General features: G+C 38.3%; 1 protein-coding gene across 1 annotated transcript in view; it reads left to right on the top strand.

The window, feature by feature from the left end:
• The first annotated feature begins 15,503 nt into the window (after window positions 1-15,503).
• Window positions 15,504-17,592, top strand: part of IL18RAP (interleukin 18 receptor accessory protein) — a 41,167-nt gene continuing 39,078 nt past the window's right edge. Inside the window, 3 exon segments of the mRNA XM_006870733.1 lie at window positions 15,504-15,573; window positions 16,210-16,522; window positions 16,620-16,800. Coding sequence (XP_006870795.1) covers window positions 15,504-15,573; window positions 16,210-16,522; window positions 16,620-16,800 — 564 coding nt within the window.

The following is a 17,592-nucleotide window of genomic DNA, read 5'->3' as shown; positions in this document are numbered from 1 at the left end:
GTGAGTGGTGGTGGTGGTTGTATAGGGTTTCTGTGGCTGATGAGCAGAAAGCTTCATCTTTTTCCTATGGAGCAACAGGTAGATTCCAACTGTTCACCTTGCAGTTAGGATCCCAGCACATAACCCACTATGCTACCAGGGCTTCTTGGTAAATTGGAGGGTCGGCAAAAAAAGAGGAAGACCCCCAAGGAAATTGATTGACACGGTGGCAGCAACAATGGGCACAAAGATAACAACAATTGTAAGGATGACACAGGACCAGGCTGTGTTTCATTCTTATTCAATGACATCTGGCAACAGCAGTAACAAGCTATCTGTTGATGAATGTATTGTTATTTTCCGGTTTGAGATTGTTAAATTGCAGTTTCTGGGAACATTTGTGTATCATTCTTTGTATGGGCACATACTTTCTTATCTCTTGGATACATATCAAGGCATGGGATAGAGTGTGTATATGTGCAATTTTAAAGAAACTGCTAGACTGTTTTACAAAGTGGTTGTACCGCTTTACATTCTCCACCATCAATGAGTGAGGAATTGATGAATTTTGGCCACTGAGTTGCTTATAAATTAAAGCCTATTATATGTTTTTCAGAGATGATTATGGAAATTCTGTCTGCAATCGATGAAGGGTACACAGCAGATATGAGGATTCCAGATAGCTGTCACACATCTTAATATTTAAAGGTATCTTTTTATGCAGACAAAGACACCACATACACACAAGCAGATAAAGAGATAAAGGTAGAGAGAGGGCATTGATTGTTGACCCAAGAAGAATGAAATCCTTGAGACAGAAAGATGGAAAGAAAGAAAAGTCTATTCGTAAACACTATGCTACCAGAGCTCCTTATGTTTTAATATATTAAAATCACTATGAATCAAAACAGGAGTTTCTTACTGTTTGTTGTTAAGTGCTGTAGGTTGATTCTGACTCATAGTGATGTTGTATAGGGTTTCCAAGAAACACCAATTCCCCCACAGCAAGTGAATTGTTATATAATTAAATTGTACACCTAAAAAATACGGAATTGGCAAATTTGCCAATAAATTGATACATACAAGAGAGAGAAAAAAAACAAAACAAAACAAAAAACCCCACAATCATTAGAATATTAACCTAAATATAATCCGGGAGAAAACATTTCTCAGTCCACTGTCTCTGCCTTTCTGAAATTGCCAAATCTAATGGCAAATGTTCAGTCTTTTTCTGTTTAATATCTCTGTTATATTTACTCTGTTGATTCTTCTTTTTTTGTTAAAACTTCTCTTGACTACATAAAATGTGCTCATATATTCAGCTGTACACTGGGTAGTTCTATCTAGAAATCTGAATAGTACCTACAACTTATGATATTCAAAGTGAACTTATTCTAGTCTCTGCAACCCTGCACTTCCTACCACAATTCTCTGACTTGGTTAATGAAACTGTTTTCTACCTGGTGACTTAACAGGAAGCTGGGACTCATCTATATTGAATACCTCCTTCAAATGTCTCATTTCAAACAAAACCCTTAGCACTTTCCTTAACTATGGTCCTGGCGTAGCACTGTAAGATAAGCACTGGACCACATGGACAGATTGAACTGCAAGGTTAATGGTTCAAACACACCAGGTGCTTCTCAGGTGACTATGAGTCAGAACCAACTCTGCGGCACTTACCACCACCACCACCATCTCTTGCAAAGATAAGCTGACAGATCTAGTGGTGGAAGCTATGGAAGTTCTTTTCGAATTGCTGTATTTTTCTCAGTAATCATTTGAATGAAGATGAAGGAGGAGCTTTGAAATGAAAATGATCTCTAGGAGAATGGGATAGTGAATTAGCCAGAGAAATCTAGTTTGGATTAGCATTTTAGGAAGCATTTAAGTCTCCTTTGGGTTATGGAGAATGAAAGCAGTAAGTGTGTTTCGTCCAGCCATGATGAGTTGTGTATGGAGACAATAGAGATTTGTCTGGCCCCAGCTAGTTTGTATACTTCAAACTAGTGTGATAAATCAGGTGGCATGGGACAAGTGAACTGAGGGTGTATGTCAGGAGGTGATTACAAGACAAATCTAATTTAAGTTGGAAAACAGAGGTATGGAGGAGATCATTGTAAATTGGGTAAGATCAATATAAGATTCTTTTGTGGTCAATGTTTGTTGGAACTGGAGTGTTTTGGGGTGGAAGCTCAAAGACTGGAAGTGACTGTTAGAGAGGTCATGGAGGTTTGGCAATTATTAGTAAGGACAAATTTGCTGCCTGAATGAATAGCTCAATAAATATGGAAGAGAAGACCTTTGAAAAAAGTTAAAGAAATGAGAGGGCAGACTGTTAGAAAGATCTATGTCTATATTTTAGTATTGTTGTTGTTGTTAAATACCGTGGAGTCGGTTCTGACTCATAGAGACCCTGCACAGGGTTTCTGAGGCTATAAATCTTTATGGGAGCAGAACGCCTCATCCTTCTCCCGCGGAACCGCTAGTAGTTTCGAACTGCCAACCTTGAGGTTAGTAGCTCTATTCATAAACACTATGCTACCAGAGCTCCTTATGTTTTAATATATTAAAATCACTATGAATCAAAACAGGAGTTTCTTACTGTTTGTTGTTAAGTGCTGTAGGTTGGTTCTGACTCATAGTGATGTTGTATAGGGTTTCCAAGGAACAGCTGGTAAGCTTGAACTGCTGACCTTGTGGTTCAAACTGACCTTGCAGTCCAGTGCTTTAACCCTCATTATCACATAAGAACTCAAAACAGGAGTGGTACAATCAAAAACAACATTGAGGCAGGAGCTGAAATCTTTAGGGGGAGTGACTGCAACATGGAAGGGAATTGAGTGCTATGAGGATATGAGAATCAAACTGGAAGTTTTAGAGAGGCGGGAATTACAATAGCAGGAAGAAACAAGATACAAATAGAACATTTACTCACTTGAAGGACCAGTGGGTCAACGATTCTTGGAGAGAAAACATCCACCATTTGAGAGAGCTATTAGAGAAACAATATCTGCAAAGGAGAGTCAAATTACAGCTGTGGGGAAGAAGAAAGAGCACTTGGAAGAAAGTCTAGGCAAGAGTCTGAATATGAAAGAGATTAACACGAAGTTTAAAACTTAAGGAAGTTAAAAACTTAAACTTAACAGAAAATTTATTGAGTTCTTTCCTGGCGCTCTCCCTGAATCTGCAGTTTGGCTAAGAGCGCCTTCCCTCTGGTCAGCTGTGTATCTCTCTATCTGTTATTTACAATATTAGACATTATCTTCAGAGGTCCTTATCTTCCAACAAACTGTAAACTTCTAAAGGGCAAAAAGCATCCTGTAATCATCTTTGCAATGGCAGCTCCCAGTTTGTTGAATTGGGCTTAGTATTTTGCCATTATTGTTTTTCCCCTAAAATATACGTTAATTGAAGGGAAAGACTGTGTTCTAGTTATCTTTGTACCAAATTTAAAATATAATAATGATAGATATATATAAAATGGTTACAAAAGTTAGGTGGTTAAACATTTGACTACTAGCAAAAAAGGGGTTCAATCCCACCTAAAGCCACCTCAGACGACAGGCTTTGCAAGCTGCTTCCAAAAAACCCTATGGGGCACTTCTACTCTGCACAGATGAGTTGGAATTGAGTCAACAGAAATTAACAAAAATCACAACAATCATCTCCAAACTTTCTGGGTTAAACAATTCATTATTTCTCACCAGTTTGCATTCTGGAATGGGTCTGGAACATTGAAGAGTTTCTTCAATTGCATGGCTGAAATTGGGATAGTTGGAACACCTAGAGTCCATTTGAGCATTTCTCTCTCTCTGCCCAGAGGACTTGATGCCAGACATACGTAGAGACTATCTCCACAGTGCTTAGTCTAGGAAAACCCATGTCTTTAAAGTCCCATTTAAATTCTACTAAAGTGGCCAGATTCACTTTAGACCAAAACCTCTCGAAAGAACTTTAGACTTTAACGTCAACATCTGTATAAGATCTCTGGAACTTCATCTAGAAGGGCATTTCCTACCTCAATGTTTTCAATTCAATTCAACTGAAGAGTTTTTGAATACTTATCACAAACAATATCTTATTTTTTGCTTTTCCCTTCCATTCTATCCATACCCCTTCCAAAGCCTTCAATTCTGCTGCCTTTTTTATTTATTTTTTTCCTGACTACTGCTGTTGTTTTCATAAGACATTATGTGTCCAGTTTTACAAGCCTGCGATGTCCTTTCAGCTCCTCCCTTCTACTTCTCTTGAAGTAAAAGTCAGTTGTTGTTGAGTTGGCTTCAACTCATAGCAATCCCAAGTATGACATAATAGAATTTTCAATAGCATTTTCAATAGCTTACGATTCTTTATTCATTTATTTATGATGTAGTTGGCCAGGATTTCTTTAAAAGCTATGTCTGAAACATTATTTGATGGTTACCAGGGGTGGGAGGGAAGAAAGAGTAATTCACTGGCTAGAGGGCAGACATGTGTTAAGTCGGGTGTCAGGGTAGGCAACAAGAAATAGGCTAGCAGAAGAATGATGAAGACAGGTAAAGCCACGGGAAGGAATGCAAGGGTAAAAAGGATAGAGGCATATGTTGCTATAGACACAACCCTGCAACAACAGTGTTCTACAGATAGATACATGGACAGATATGGGAGTGAAGAGTAGAAGTACACCCACAGACAAATGAGGACAATGATTGTACCTGGGTATTGACCTTTGCAGCAAACACACCTATGAATATGGTGGATCATATAGGAGACAAAATGAGGAAAACTTCTTAGACATTATGAAGCACCTTGAGACTATGAGTTGCTGGGCCTTGGGCCAGGGGACCATTGGCAGGTCAGGGGATGCCATGGTTAATTGATATACCAGAGACCATAAAGACAATGTTCTACACCCTACTTTGGTGAATAGCCACTGGGATTTAAAAGCTCATGGATGGTCATGTAAGGTACGAGTACTGGTCTTTTCATGTGCAGAAGAAAGAAGACTGATGAAAATTGAAGCTACTTAGAATCAATTAGTCCAATGAACTAATGGAACATACGAGCATCAGTCTCCACAATACTAAGATTGGAAGACCTAGATAGTATCTGGTTATCACTATCAACTGCTCTGAAGGGAATCATTCATATTAAAAGGTCCCAGATTGACTGGGAGACAATACGGAACAAAACTCAAAATTAAATAGACTGGACTCCCTGGTCAGAAAGACACTATTGTCCTTGGCCATCTATCAGGTCTGGAAAGGAACTCACCCTTCTAGCCCATTTTTTTCAGCCAAGTAGTAGATAATTATATTTGTTGTTGCTGTTGTTAAGTGCCATCAAGTCAGTTCTGACTCATAGCAACCCTGTATAGGGTTTTTGAGGAGCAGCTGCTGAGCTTGAACCACCAACCTTAAGGTTCAAACTGACCTTGCAGTCCAGCGCATTAACCCACAGGGCCACAGGGAGAAAAAAATACTAGTAAGGTATGCTCACCATTCAGGATTAAAAGGATAATATTTATCTAAGGACAAAGTTCAGAAGGATTGGAAAGGAGTGTGGAATGGAAATAAGAACCACAGGGAGAAAGTAAGATTATTGTTCTTACTTGGAGGGGATAGAAATCATTGAGATGAAACAAAGTGTATGATTTGTTGAATGTAAAACTGATGATCTGCTTTGCAAACCTTACACAATTCATAATAGTTAAAAAAAAAAAAAAAAAAAAAAGCATGCCTGAACAAAGGTAAACTTTCAGATTCTTAGCAGTTGTGTGTTTTAACCATTTGTATGTCCCAAACATACTCTTTATATAGGCCTGAAAACTACTGTGTCCTCTTGGAATCCTAGGCAGATTCATGGCCAGCTGATAGACAGGATTTTTTTGACTCATCATTCCTTATATTCTTCAATCTTTATTGTAGGAAACGTTTTTTTTTTTTTTGTTTTTTTTTTTCTCCTTTTTCTCAGGGTGAATTTAGTCTTCATTTTTATTTTATGGTGTTTTCTAAGTATGAATGAAATAGAGCTGCAATGTTGATGTGCTCAGATGCATCAACCTTATCTCTATTAGGAGATGAGATTCTTGAGGGAAGATGATATCTAGGTTCAACCAAGATGCTTTGTAGACAAAGCTCTTTCTGACCAGTGTGGTCTCAAGACTCTTCTAGGAACCTGTTTTAGTGCTCTTCAAAAAAAAACACAATGAAACTCTTAATTGTTAGTTCAATTCGGAAAGTTTGTCTGAATAAATAGCTACCAAAAAATCCCTTGCTGATTTTAGACTTCAAATTTCTATCTGTGTATCAATAAAGTATCAATTCATATAAGGGGTATTGTTGTGGTTATTAAGTGCTGTCGAGTCAGTTCTAACCCACAGCGACCCTGTATAGAGTTTCCAGGGAGTGGCTGGTGAGCTTGAACCACTGATCTTGCACTTCACACTGAAATTGCAGTCCAACTCATTAAACCACAGTGCCACACCAGGGCTCTGGAGTGTTAATTGAAAATAAATTGTGTTGGCTAGTCTATTAAACTTGTGTTTAAGCTCTTTTCTCAACTTATACTTTCTGGTTAGGAATAATAAAGGGTATTGCTATTGTTGTTCTCAGGTGCCACTGAGTTGATTCTGACCCATAGCGACCAAGGAGCAGCTGGTGAATTTGAACTGCCGACCTTGCTGTTCAAATGGCTTTGCAGTCTGGCGCATTAACCCAGAGTGCCACACCAGGACTCCAGGAAAGGATATTAGACAGACATTATTTTCTATTTCAGAATGAAGAACCAAGTCATGGGAAAGGTTTTATCTTTTATCTTAAAGGTTACATTTTTAAGGGTTAGATTTACAAGAAGAAGAAGAAGGGGGAAAAAAAGAAACCCACAGTTGAGAAATTGAGTTGAGTGCTGATATTCTTCACAGGAAATTCCTGTAAAGGAAACAGGCTTACGCATTCTTTCAACTAACCCCAACCACAAACCTCATCTCATCTAGTAGATTGGTTAAATAAGAGTTTTAGATGCTTCATCTTCAATGCATTTCCTCTATTGACAGAAGTAGTTAATTTGATTTTCCTCTGTATGACCATTCCTTTGATGAAATCAATGATCACTTACAAAATACCAAAAGGCTTTCTTTTTCCCTCCAGACGTGTTTCTCTATTTCCAAACCTGTTTACTGTTACACAACAGTAAACGGCTGTTGTGTCTTCTCCAGGTTACTTCTCTGACTAGGAAGCATTACACTAGAATTTTATGAAAGCGAACATTTTCTCCTGTTCATCAGATACAAAAGTTGCCAGTCACTGAAATAAGAACATGAAGTTTGTTTCTCTTTTTTTTATGCCTTAAGAACAGGAAATAATAAAGCAATAAACAGTATTTCACTAGATTTCCTAACCAGAAAGTATAAGTTGAGAAAAGAGCTTAAATAAATGTTTTAAAGATTAGCCAACACAATTAATTTTCATAGAATAACCAAGTAATTAACCTACCAGATGTACTACACATTTAGCTAGATTTACATCCCTGTATATGTGAAGCCTTCTCTTTTATTTTAAACTGGAATTATAGACTGAAGCTATCTATACTGCTTTGAGCATTTTATGGGAAGGGTACTTACAATAAAGGAACTCAAGACATTTGCTGAATTCAAATGACCATTAAACTTGACCATAAGCTCTTCGAAGGCAGGAGTTGCATACTTAATTTTCGAATAGTCCTTAAGCTCTGGGACTTAAATCTACCAGATTTCAAGTAACATTAGTTAAATTCAATGTTGTTGTTGTTGTTAAGTGACGTCAAGTAGGTTCTGACCCATAGCAACCTTATATAGGGTTTCTGAAGAGCAGCTGGTGAGCTTGAACCGACAACCTTGTAGTTCAAATGGTTTTGCAGTCTGGCACATTAACCTACAGCGCCACACCAGGACTCCACTGCTACCATTATGCCAGAGTCCAGATGTGGCACTGTGGGTTAAGACACTGAACTGCAAACTCAGTTTGAACAGCAAGGTCGTCAGTTCAAGTTCACCAGCCGCTCCTCAGAAACCCTATACAGGGGTCACTATGGGTTGAAACCGACTTGATGGCACTTAACAAGAACCATTCTGCCAGACCAAATATTTATTTGTCCAAGTGTTCTTTATATATAGTCAAGTCTGATCATGGGGGTATTGTAAAGTAATTTTGATTTGCCTTTGATAATGAGTTCCCCTTTCTGAGTCTCAGTTGACCTCTTTGTCCTCCAGCATTTGATCGGCAAGAGTTTTAGTTCATTATTTTATATTGTACTTGCAGCCGAAGAGTAATTTTCCTCACTGAAAGGGGAATCTTGACCCTCTGACAAAGAAACAAGGACTTTAAAAGGCAGGTATGAAAAAATGTTTGAGGGAAGAGACAGTTCAGCTTCTTGAATTCACCCTGTTAGGATTTTGTCATCCCTTCTGTGAGGGGATAGCATGTTACAATGGGAACATAAGAAACGTTGAGGTCTTATCAACTTTGATGTGAATTAGTCTTGTGTTCCTTACCAGCTGTGTGATCATTCCCCATAGCAGGGACCACTATTTCTAGCAATGTGAGCCTCAGTCATCAGGTCGGTAAAGCCAAGAAGACAAGATTCCTTTACCCAAAGTGTCCACTTGCCCATCATTTTACCCCTAGGAGAAGAATCTGCAGCCTGTTTTAGCCTAATTTTCCCACTGCTTGTTAAATGATACATCCTGCACTCTGCGTGATGTTCCTAGATTCAGTGAGATATTTTTGTAGCACTGGAATGAAAGGCTTCACATAAATATGAGATGATTTTAAAGGTTGTTGCTGTTAAGTGCTGTTGAGTCGATTCTGACTCATAGGAACCCTGTATAGGGTGTCCAAGGAGAAGCTGGTGAGTTTGAAACACTGACCTTGCAGTTCAAATGGCTTTGCAGTCTGGTGTATTAACCCATAGTGCCACACCAGGACTCTGATCTTAAAGGTAGCCACACATTAATGAAGCTTTCAGAATGGGCTTGTTCTTGGGTTAATTTGTTGCCAACAGTGCTGGCAATAGATAACAGTGCTGACCCATCACCCTAGGCTCTGAGCATGGCTTCCTAAGGATGCCTTCTGAATCATAAAGAAACCCTCAACACTTGTTTATATTGTAGCTTTTGGTGTTCTTCTCCTTGAGAGTCAGATTGAATAAGTCCTTCGTGAGCCCAGGCATTTGCATTTGTAAACAATGTTCCAGGTAGTTTTTAATCAAGATCATTTGAGAAATGCTCTCCTAGAGGTATGGTGCTGTGGGTTAACTGCAAAGTCGGTTTAAACCTATAGGTCGGTGGTTCAAGCTCACCAATTGCTCCTCAGAAACCCTATACAGGGTCACTATCAGTCAAAATTGACTAGACAGCATTTAACAACAACAACAACAACAATCTTAGACACAAAGTTTGGAAATAACCCCAGGCAGGTAGAGCTCTATTACAAGCAAGTGAGTGCAGTTTGGAGTGTCTGTCATTTCAAGGTTGGGATGGGAATTCCTGAGGGTAGGAAATATTGGGAAGTTCATTGTGATCAATCTGCTATGAACTTAAACATTCAACTATGGAATCACAGAATGTTAGAACTGAACCATTGTACCAGTCATCCAGTCTGGTGATTTCCAAGTCAGGGAATTTCAAAAAGGAAAATAAAATACAGATTTCCAGGCTTGAATCTTGGAAACAGAGTCTACCAATGCCACTGAGCAACAACTAATACAGTCCAATTCATTTGTTTTGTACATAAGGAAACTGAGCTTCAAAGAGAGGCTAAGTAGTTTAACCAAAGTCACAGAACAAATAAATGATCAAATCTAGACTGATACGCACTTGATTAGACTTCTTTGGAAGTGTTTTGTCGTTATTTGGGTAATAGAAATTGATTACCATTTATGCATTAGTTATTGTTCTAGTCTCTGAAGATAAAATATTTTTGAAACAAGATCCCTACTCCCAGTCCACTGGGAAATCAAAATCTATTAAATAATAATTAGCATGTGCTGTGGATTAATTATCTTTAAGTAGTACCTGAGCCTTGATATGAGCCAGGCATCATTCCTGGAGACAGGATGCAGATCTGAACATGACAGAGTCTATTCACATGCAACTTCTATTCTAGTTGGAGGATAGATGAATGCTTCATCATGTTTTTAAAATATTTTCACAGAATAATGGGTGCTAACATGAAAATATAAGTAACGAGAGATGGTTGCTCATCGCTGGCTGGTTCAGTGATGAGGAGCATTACCCAGGTGATGAGAGAAGATTTCCTCTCTGAGGAGGAAATCAAACGTAAGACGTGAGAACTAAATCATACCGAGTTTTGTACACAGCACCTAGGAATGAGTTCTCTGTCTCGTGGGTAGTGAGCGCCAGTGGAGTTTTAGCATTGAGGTGACATTCTCAAGCTAGGGTTTCAGAACGATACCTCTGTTGGCTGAGACAAACAGAGACACAAAAATAGGTTGATTGCTCTTTCAGGGACTTTGTGGGAAAAGGAAAGGGAGGCAAAGGGTAGGAGACCAAATCTTAAAAGGAAATTGTTTATTCTTCCTGGTTCTTTGATAATAGTCTTCACAAGTAGGCACAGCCACCAGTGGAAATAAATCATGTAGTCTCACATGTCTCTAGTCTCTTTTTTGTCCCAGCACTGCCCAAAGTTTTCCACTAATTCATACAGTTGCTTCTTCTCTCTGCATGCACTCCCTCTGCGCAGAGGTTCATGGATGCAGTTAAGTAGAAACACCTATACTTCCTGCCCCTATGCAAGCAAATTGGTTTGGAGAAACCTTCTCACCTTGCGTGGCTCTGCCCTGTCTCTGCGTAAGATTAGTCTTTCCATCTCTTCCTATTTCCTCTGAGAAATCCTCTGCGAATGATCACATCTATTTAAATCCTACCGCCTTTCTGCTTCACTCTTCTCACCATGTGTTGTTGTTCTTGTTAAGTGCTGTTGTTGGTTCTGACCCATAGCGACCCTCTAGAGGGTTTCCAAGAAGTGACTGGTGAGCCTGAACCACCAACCTTGCAGTTCAAACTGAGTTTGCTATCTAGCACATTAACCCACAGCACCACACCAGTTCACCCATCTTCAACAAATGATCAAACACAGAAACAGCCCTTTTCTAGTCCTGTGTCTTGTTTTCACAGTGTATCTTTTGGGAAGAAAGGTACTTCACAAAGTTCCCCTTATTCCTTTTCACCACACAGTTTTCCATCATCTCATCTACAATTGCATGAACTGCTCTCTTGGTTACCAAATGAACTGATACTGTTCTGTTCTTATTGTGCCTGACTCACTGGTAGCTTCTGACAGGAACATCTAGTCTCTCATTAAAACTTTATCTTTAGATGCAGCAGTATTCTGCCTTTTTCTGCCTTTCAGGCTTATCAATCTTAATATTCTATTGACTCTGACCTCCTGCCCTCAAATACTGATATTCTTCAAGGGACCTAGTTTGCTCTGTCTTCACAATCTGCAAATATTCTTTGGTAGTTTTAACTCTCTCCTACCTGCTACAGGCTCCCAGATCCACTCTGACTCATTTTATCTGTACACATTCAACTCATGAAATGCTCCAGTTGGATTCCCCAGAGCCATGTTTCTACCACAAGAAAAAATAATGAATTCATGAGTATTAAAATAGCTCCTGTTAGAAACATAAGTGTGTGTGTGTGTATGTGTGCACTGAAATGTTGTTGGAGATGAAGAATTTTAGAAAATGACAAAAGTCACTGGGAGTGAGTTATTTTTTTCTGAGAAAAATATGGAAACACCTGGAAAGAAAGATCTTGGGAAATTGAGAGGATATGACTCCAAGAATGCCCAGAGATAACAGAAAGGAGTAAGGAGAAGAGTTTACATGGAGAGTTGAGTGTGGAAAAAGAGAGAAAGAGATTTTACTGATTGATTTGGTCAGAGGTCTCAAATGGTGGGAGGTTTTTAAGAGTGTTTGGCCATGCCATACACAGTGGGTGCTTCTTCCTTCCTTCTTTCTTTCTCTCTCTCCTAATTTTCTTTCTCCCTTCCTCCCTCCCTCTTTTCTTTCTCTATCACTTCTTTCCTACCTTTCTCTTCCATTTTCCATCTCTTCCTTCCTTTTTTTGATTTTCTTTTCTATTTTCATAAAAATTTAAATATTTCCTCAGAGTTTCCTTTATTGCATTTTGTTGTAACTGTTGTTTATGTGAGGATGAGTCATAAATTATCCACACTCCGGTTATATTAAAGTGACCGGCCACATCCATAGCTGATGACAACATTGAGAGTGCATGTGAAATAATTCTGTTGAACAGATGAGTGACAGTGTATTATGTGGCAAATCATTTGCAAATCAGCCATGCCTCTGCCTATGAAATAATCCATGACAGACTTGGGTTTCAAAAAGTTTGTGCAAAATGGGTACCAAAACAACTCACAGAAAAGCATAAACAGAAGCATTTGGACATATGTAAACAAATTTGGGTTGGTACTTGAAAGAGGGTGAAAGTTTTAAAAAAAAATTGTTACTGGTGATGAAACATGGATTCATCACTATGAGCCTGAGGGTAAATGGCAGTGCATGGAATGGAAACATGTTTAATCACCGACCACGAAAAGGTTTAAAAGTCAACCAGCAGCTGGAAAATTAGAGTTTTCTGGGATTCTCAAAGGCCAGTATTGGAACATTATCAGGAAAAATGTCCAAGAATCAACAGGGCTCATTACAATGAGATGCTCACTGAAGAACTGAAGCCTAAACTGTGGATTCAATGCAGAGGACTGCTACCCAAAGGTGTTGTGATCTTGCGTGACAAGGCACGTTCACACACCTCTGCCCACACTGATGACTCTGCAAAAACTTAGTTTTGAGGTGTTAAAGCATCCTCCTTATAGTCCTGATCTTGCTCCATCACACTTTCATTTGTTTGGTCCCCTGAAAGCAGCCCTTTGAAAATGAAGATTCACCTCTGATAAAGAAGTGAAGACAGTGATGCATTCGTGGCTCACAGCTCATCCTAAACTATTTTTTTAAAATAAGGGAATACAAAAGCTTGTTGCCAGATGGACAAAATGTATTGACAATCAAAGACATTATGTCAAAAAAATTTGTTTTTTCTGAAAGTTGATTAAAGTGAATTCCACAGTCAGAGTGCGGATAATTTTTGACACACCCGTATGTCTGAGTTCTTTACTCAGTAATGAATTTTTGAGGCTCTGTTTTCTATTGCACTCATTTGGCACCCTTCTGATTGTCATCTAATACAGTATGGGTGTAGGGGAATTTTAAACCAAAGTTCAGGGAAATTACCTTATTCCTACAACCCTTAAAAATAGAACACAAGTTCTGTTTTGTTTTGTTTTGTTTTTTATGTAGTTCAGAACTCTGTCACAGACAAAATTGTGCAGCATCAAAGTGCCTTTTATTTTCTGCTCAAAAATGAAACAAAATATTATCCAAATATTATCTCTCTCTAAATTTGGTTGCAAGTTCTGAGAGCTTCTTTATAAGCAAGGCGGACAAACTCCCCAGTGACACAGCCTAGTCACTGACTCTCTTTCTTGAGGTGACCTGCTCTACCTTTCATATTTAAGAGGATCAGAAAAGATGGCATCTTTTACCTAAGTGGTAACCTTCCCTTTCTTATTTGGGTCACTGAAAAGCAGGTTTCCTCTGTTCTGTAACAACTATTGCAAACTCTTTAGCATGCAGATAGTATCAAATGTTATATAGACAACCTGGATCTCTAGTTTCTTTCTTTCTTTTTTGGCTTTTTATAGTGAATTGAGTTAAGGTTGACAGAGGAGGTCATCAGTTTTAAAGTCAGCAAATCATATATTTTGTTTCATTACTATGCTTCTAATCCCCTCCATGTACCATTACTTAACCACATTTACCTCATTCATGTTAACAATCACATTCTTTCCTGTGTCTCCTGTTACCTTCATCTTTCCTCTGCTAATCTCTCTCTTATTGTACATTGCCTGCCCTGTCACCCATGTTCACATGAATGTACCCACTAGTCTGTGACTAATTTCCCTCCCTCCCTCCCCAATTAATCGTCATAAATTGTTTCTTTTATTAAGAAAATCTTTTCTTAACTTTTTACAACATTGGGTTCAACAATATTTGTCCTCTTCTGATTGACTGATTTCACTCAGCATAATGTCCTTCAGGTTCATCCAGGTTGTGAGGTTGTCCATAGATACATTCTTATCCTTCAACATTATGTAGCATTCCATTGTGTGGATATACCAAAGTTTGTTGAACCATTCCTCCATGGATGGACATTTAGGCTGACTTCATGCTTTTGATGTGTTTCCACATATTAAAGGATCTTATTTTCTTATCCATTCTGCTGTCTCTTGACTAGTGCATTAAATCCATTTACATTCAGTGTAATAATCGATAGGTATGACTTGATTGTTGTCATTTTTCTGGTTTTTCTTTGTTGTTGTTGCTTTTTGTTTTGTTTTGTTTTTAGTGGTGCTGCTGGTTTCTTTGTTCCACATACTATTCTGCACTGAGTTCATTTTGATTGTGGATTTTCATTTCATTTTAATTTCTGTTGTGTTAATGTTTACTAAATCTTTCTGAGTTTTTTCTTTTTAAATTTTGATGTGGTCATGTATTAATTTTCAGGGCAAATTACAGGTTATTTTGTAATTCATTATTAGCCCCCCCTATTTAAAACAGTCTGTTTTATCTTGAAATCTACTTGATCTCCTTGCCATTTGGAAGTTCTGCATCTACATTATTTCCTCTTTTTTCTTTGTAGTTGATTTTATTATACATTGATATCTCTGGTTCCCTATTTCCAATCTTGTAGGTTTGTTTTATTGTAAATACTTCTATATCTAGACTGAGTTCTGGGTGATGACATATATGGTAATTTCACGTTGTGGTCTGCTGTTGATTCTCAGTCCAAAAAATATCCTTTAGAAAATGTTCTAAAGTTGGTCTGGTCATTACAAAATTCTTTAATTTCTGGTTAGCAGGAAATGTTCTAATTTCACTGTCATTTGTGAGGGACAACTTTGCCAGATATATCTAGTTTTCTAACTATGCGCAATCTGACATTTTCATTCACCCTGGGCTATACTTTCAGGAAAATTCTCCCTGAATTATTTTCAAATTACCCATGGGAATACTAGGTGAGAATATTAGAAGAGAGAGATGGGGATTTCATGATGGAAAATGAGTTCAAAAGAACATATTGTAGTGTTTGAGTGATTCCACAGGCTCCTGATTCATTCCTTCCTTTAGAGATATATGACACACACATAAGGAGGTGGCTACACACCATTTAGAATCCCCACACAAACCGTGGGCTTGTGAAGCCTTATTTGGGTAGGACCTGCCCTTTCAAGGCTTCCTGTGTGACTTGTGTTTTGGTCATTGGTTCTTATTTCTCCATTTCCCATGTCTTGTTTTACAGACAAGTAGAGATTGCTCAAGGAAGGACTCTGAATCAGAACACATTCTACTTTCACAACAAAACATACTTATTGAAGCAATGAAAAGACCAAGGGAGAATAATGCTTTATTTGGGCTGGATATTTCTTTGGATGATCTCAAGAGAGAGAATGAAAGGATTTCACATTTCAGGTAGGTGTTTTCACTTTTCTTATTAAACTTGGAGTTTTGTGGTTAATGTTTAAAGTGACAGATAATCTGATATATGAGCCACATGATATGTTAACACACATTTCCTTCCTATTGTCAAAATGGAAGTAAACCCACCTACTGCCATTGAGTAGATTCTGATTCAGTGAGTCGATTCCAACTCATGTAGGCTTTCTGAGATTAGAAATCTTTATATGAACCAACAGCCTAATCTTTCTCCTATGGAGTAGCTGATGAGTTTGAACCATTGATCTTGCAGTTAGCAGTTCAACTTCTACCCATAGCACCACCAGGGCTCCTTGAGAAATTACTGTGGGAATGTTTTTAGCTGACATCAAGGATGGATATACAAATGAGTTGCCATGGCTGGACTTTCAGTGGCAGCAGAGGAACAGGAATAAACAGTGGTTCAGCCATCTTTATAGAAAACCTCTGCTGGTGGTGGCAATGCTATAGGCTACTGGGAAGGAGTTCAGACAAGAGCTTTATTTCCTTTACAAAGTAGGTACACACAAGGAATTATGAGTCTGTTGTTAAGCCAAATCCTATTGTAGAAGCAACTTAGAATTTTACCTTTGAATTCATTTCTGTGTTATTTGATTTGTTTGTGGTTTTCAGATTGCTCTACTGAAAAACCCATTTGGACATACCATGCAAGAAGTGAGGAGGAATTTCTCTTATTTTGCAATTTACCAGGGCTCCAGAAATCCCATTTCTTCCACAGAAGTCAATTATCACCAACACAAGTCCCTGAACATGTGCCCTGCAATGGTAGTAAAGATCTATCTGATGTCCAATGGTACTTACAACCTCCAAATGGATACCCATTACGGGAAGTTACTAAAGACCACCCTTACATCAAGAGTGCTCTTCATTTTTCCACCATAAGGATCAGTGATGCTGGGTCATATATTTGTAGACCCAGGATTAGGTATATCCAAAATTCATTCTTATCTGCAAACATTCTCAAGTCCTTTATTAATTGGGACGCAATTTCTGTGCTCACTGGACCTTGTTAATTCTCCTAGGAACCCACAGGATGATGCCTGTTGTATCAAGATGGTCTTAGAAGTCAAGTCCCCCCAAAATACATCCTGCTCAGGCCCTGGACATGAGCAAGAGCTTCTTCTTGGTAGCATTGCTTCAATTTCTTGTCCCACTCTTAACTGTCTGAATGATACACAAAGTCCAGAAGTTACCTGGTACCAAGTAAGAATGCTTCTCTGAAATTGATATGAGTATGGTTTTTATGGGGACATCTCTATAGTTACTTTATAGCAATATTGGTTTAAAAATCTGAGGTTGAGAGTTCTGAAAGACTTGCCCCACGCCTATGGAAAAGGTCTGGAATGTTCTCTCCCCCCTTTTCTTTATTCGCAGAGACTGATTAGAACCAACTATTTGAACCTTCCTTTGGATCAATGTACCAATGCCAGTACAGTTCCAAAAGTTTAAGTGTATTTCAAGTAAACAGTTGATAGTGTATGTGAAATAAGATATAAACTTCGTAACATCTGCTAATGCAGAAAGCTATATTCATTCATTTTAACTATTTTTGGAGGGAGTGGACATTCCTGAGGGGAAAAGGGCACAAAACAATAAAGTTTTGAATATTCTGAGAAAAAAAAATAAAGAAAGGAGAAAGGAAATGGAATATTTTCCAAAGAGGGAACATGTTGGAGGAAAGCAATAAACACAGAATGGCACTAGGTAAGAGGTGTCTTGTACAGCAAAGAAATCAGGGTGGGAGTGCAGAGTTTAGAGGAATAAAAAGAACAGGGACAAACAAACATCAAGTTTCATAGTGATGTTGCCATCCAATATAAACATTGCTTCCATAACCCAAACCTTTTATCATGTTTTTATGTTTTCCAAATGCTAACATACATATCAATGCTGCTAAAACATCTCCTCCAAAGTAGCCCTAAGACTACTTTCTACAAATAGAATTGAAGTTACTTGTATAATTCCAATAGGTTTTGTTTTAAATCAAAGTCAATC

Source organism: Chrysochloris asiatica, unplaced genomic scaffold (assembly GCF_000296735.1).
Source record: "Chrysochloris asiatica unplaced genomic scaffold, ChrAsi1.0 scaffold00150, whole genome shotgun sequence".
Taxonomy (NCBI): Eukaryota; Metazoa; Chordata; class Mammalia; order Afrosoricida; family Chrysochloridae; genus Chrysochloris; species Chrysochloris asiatica.
Note: the sequence above shows the minus strand (reverse complement) of the source record. Positions and strands in the feature narration are given on the sequence as shown.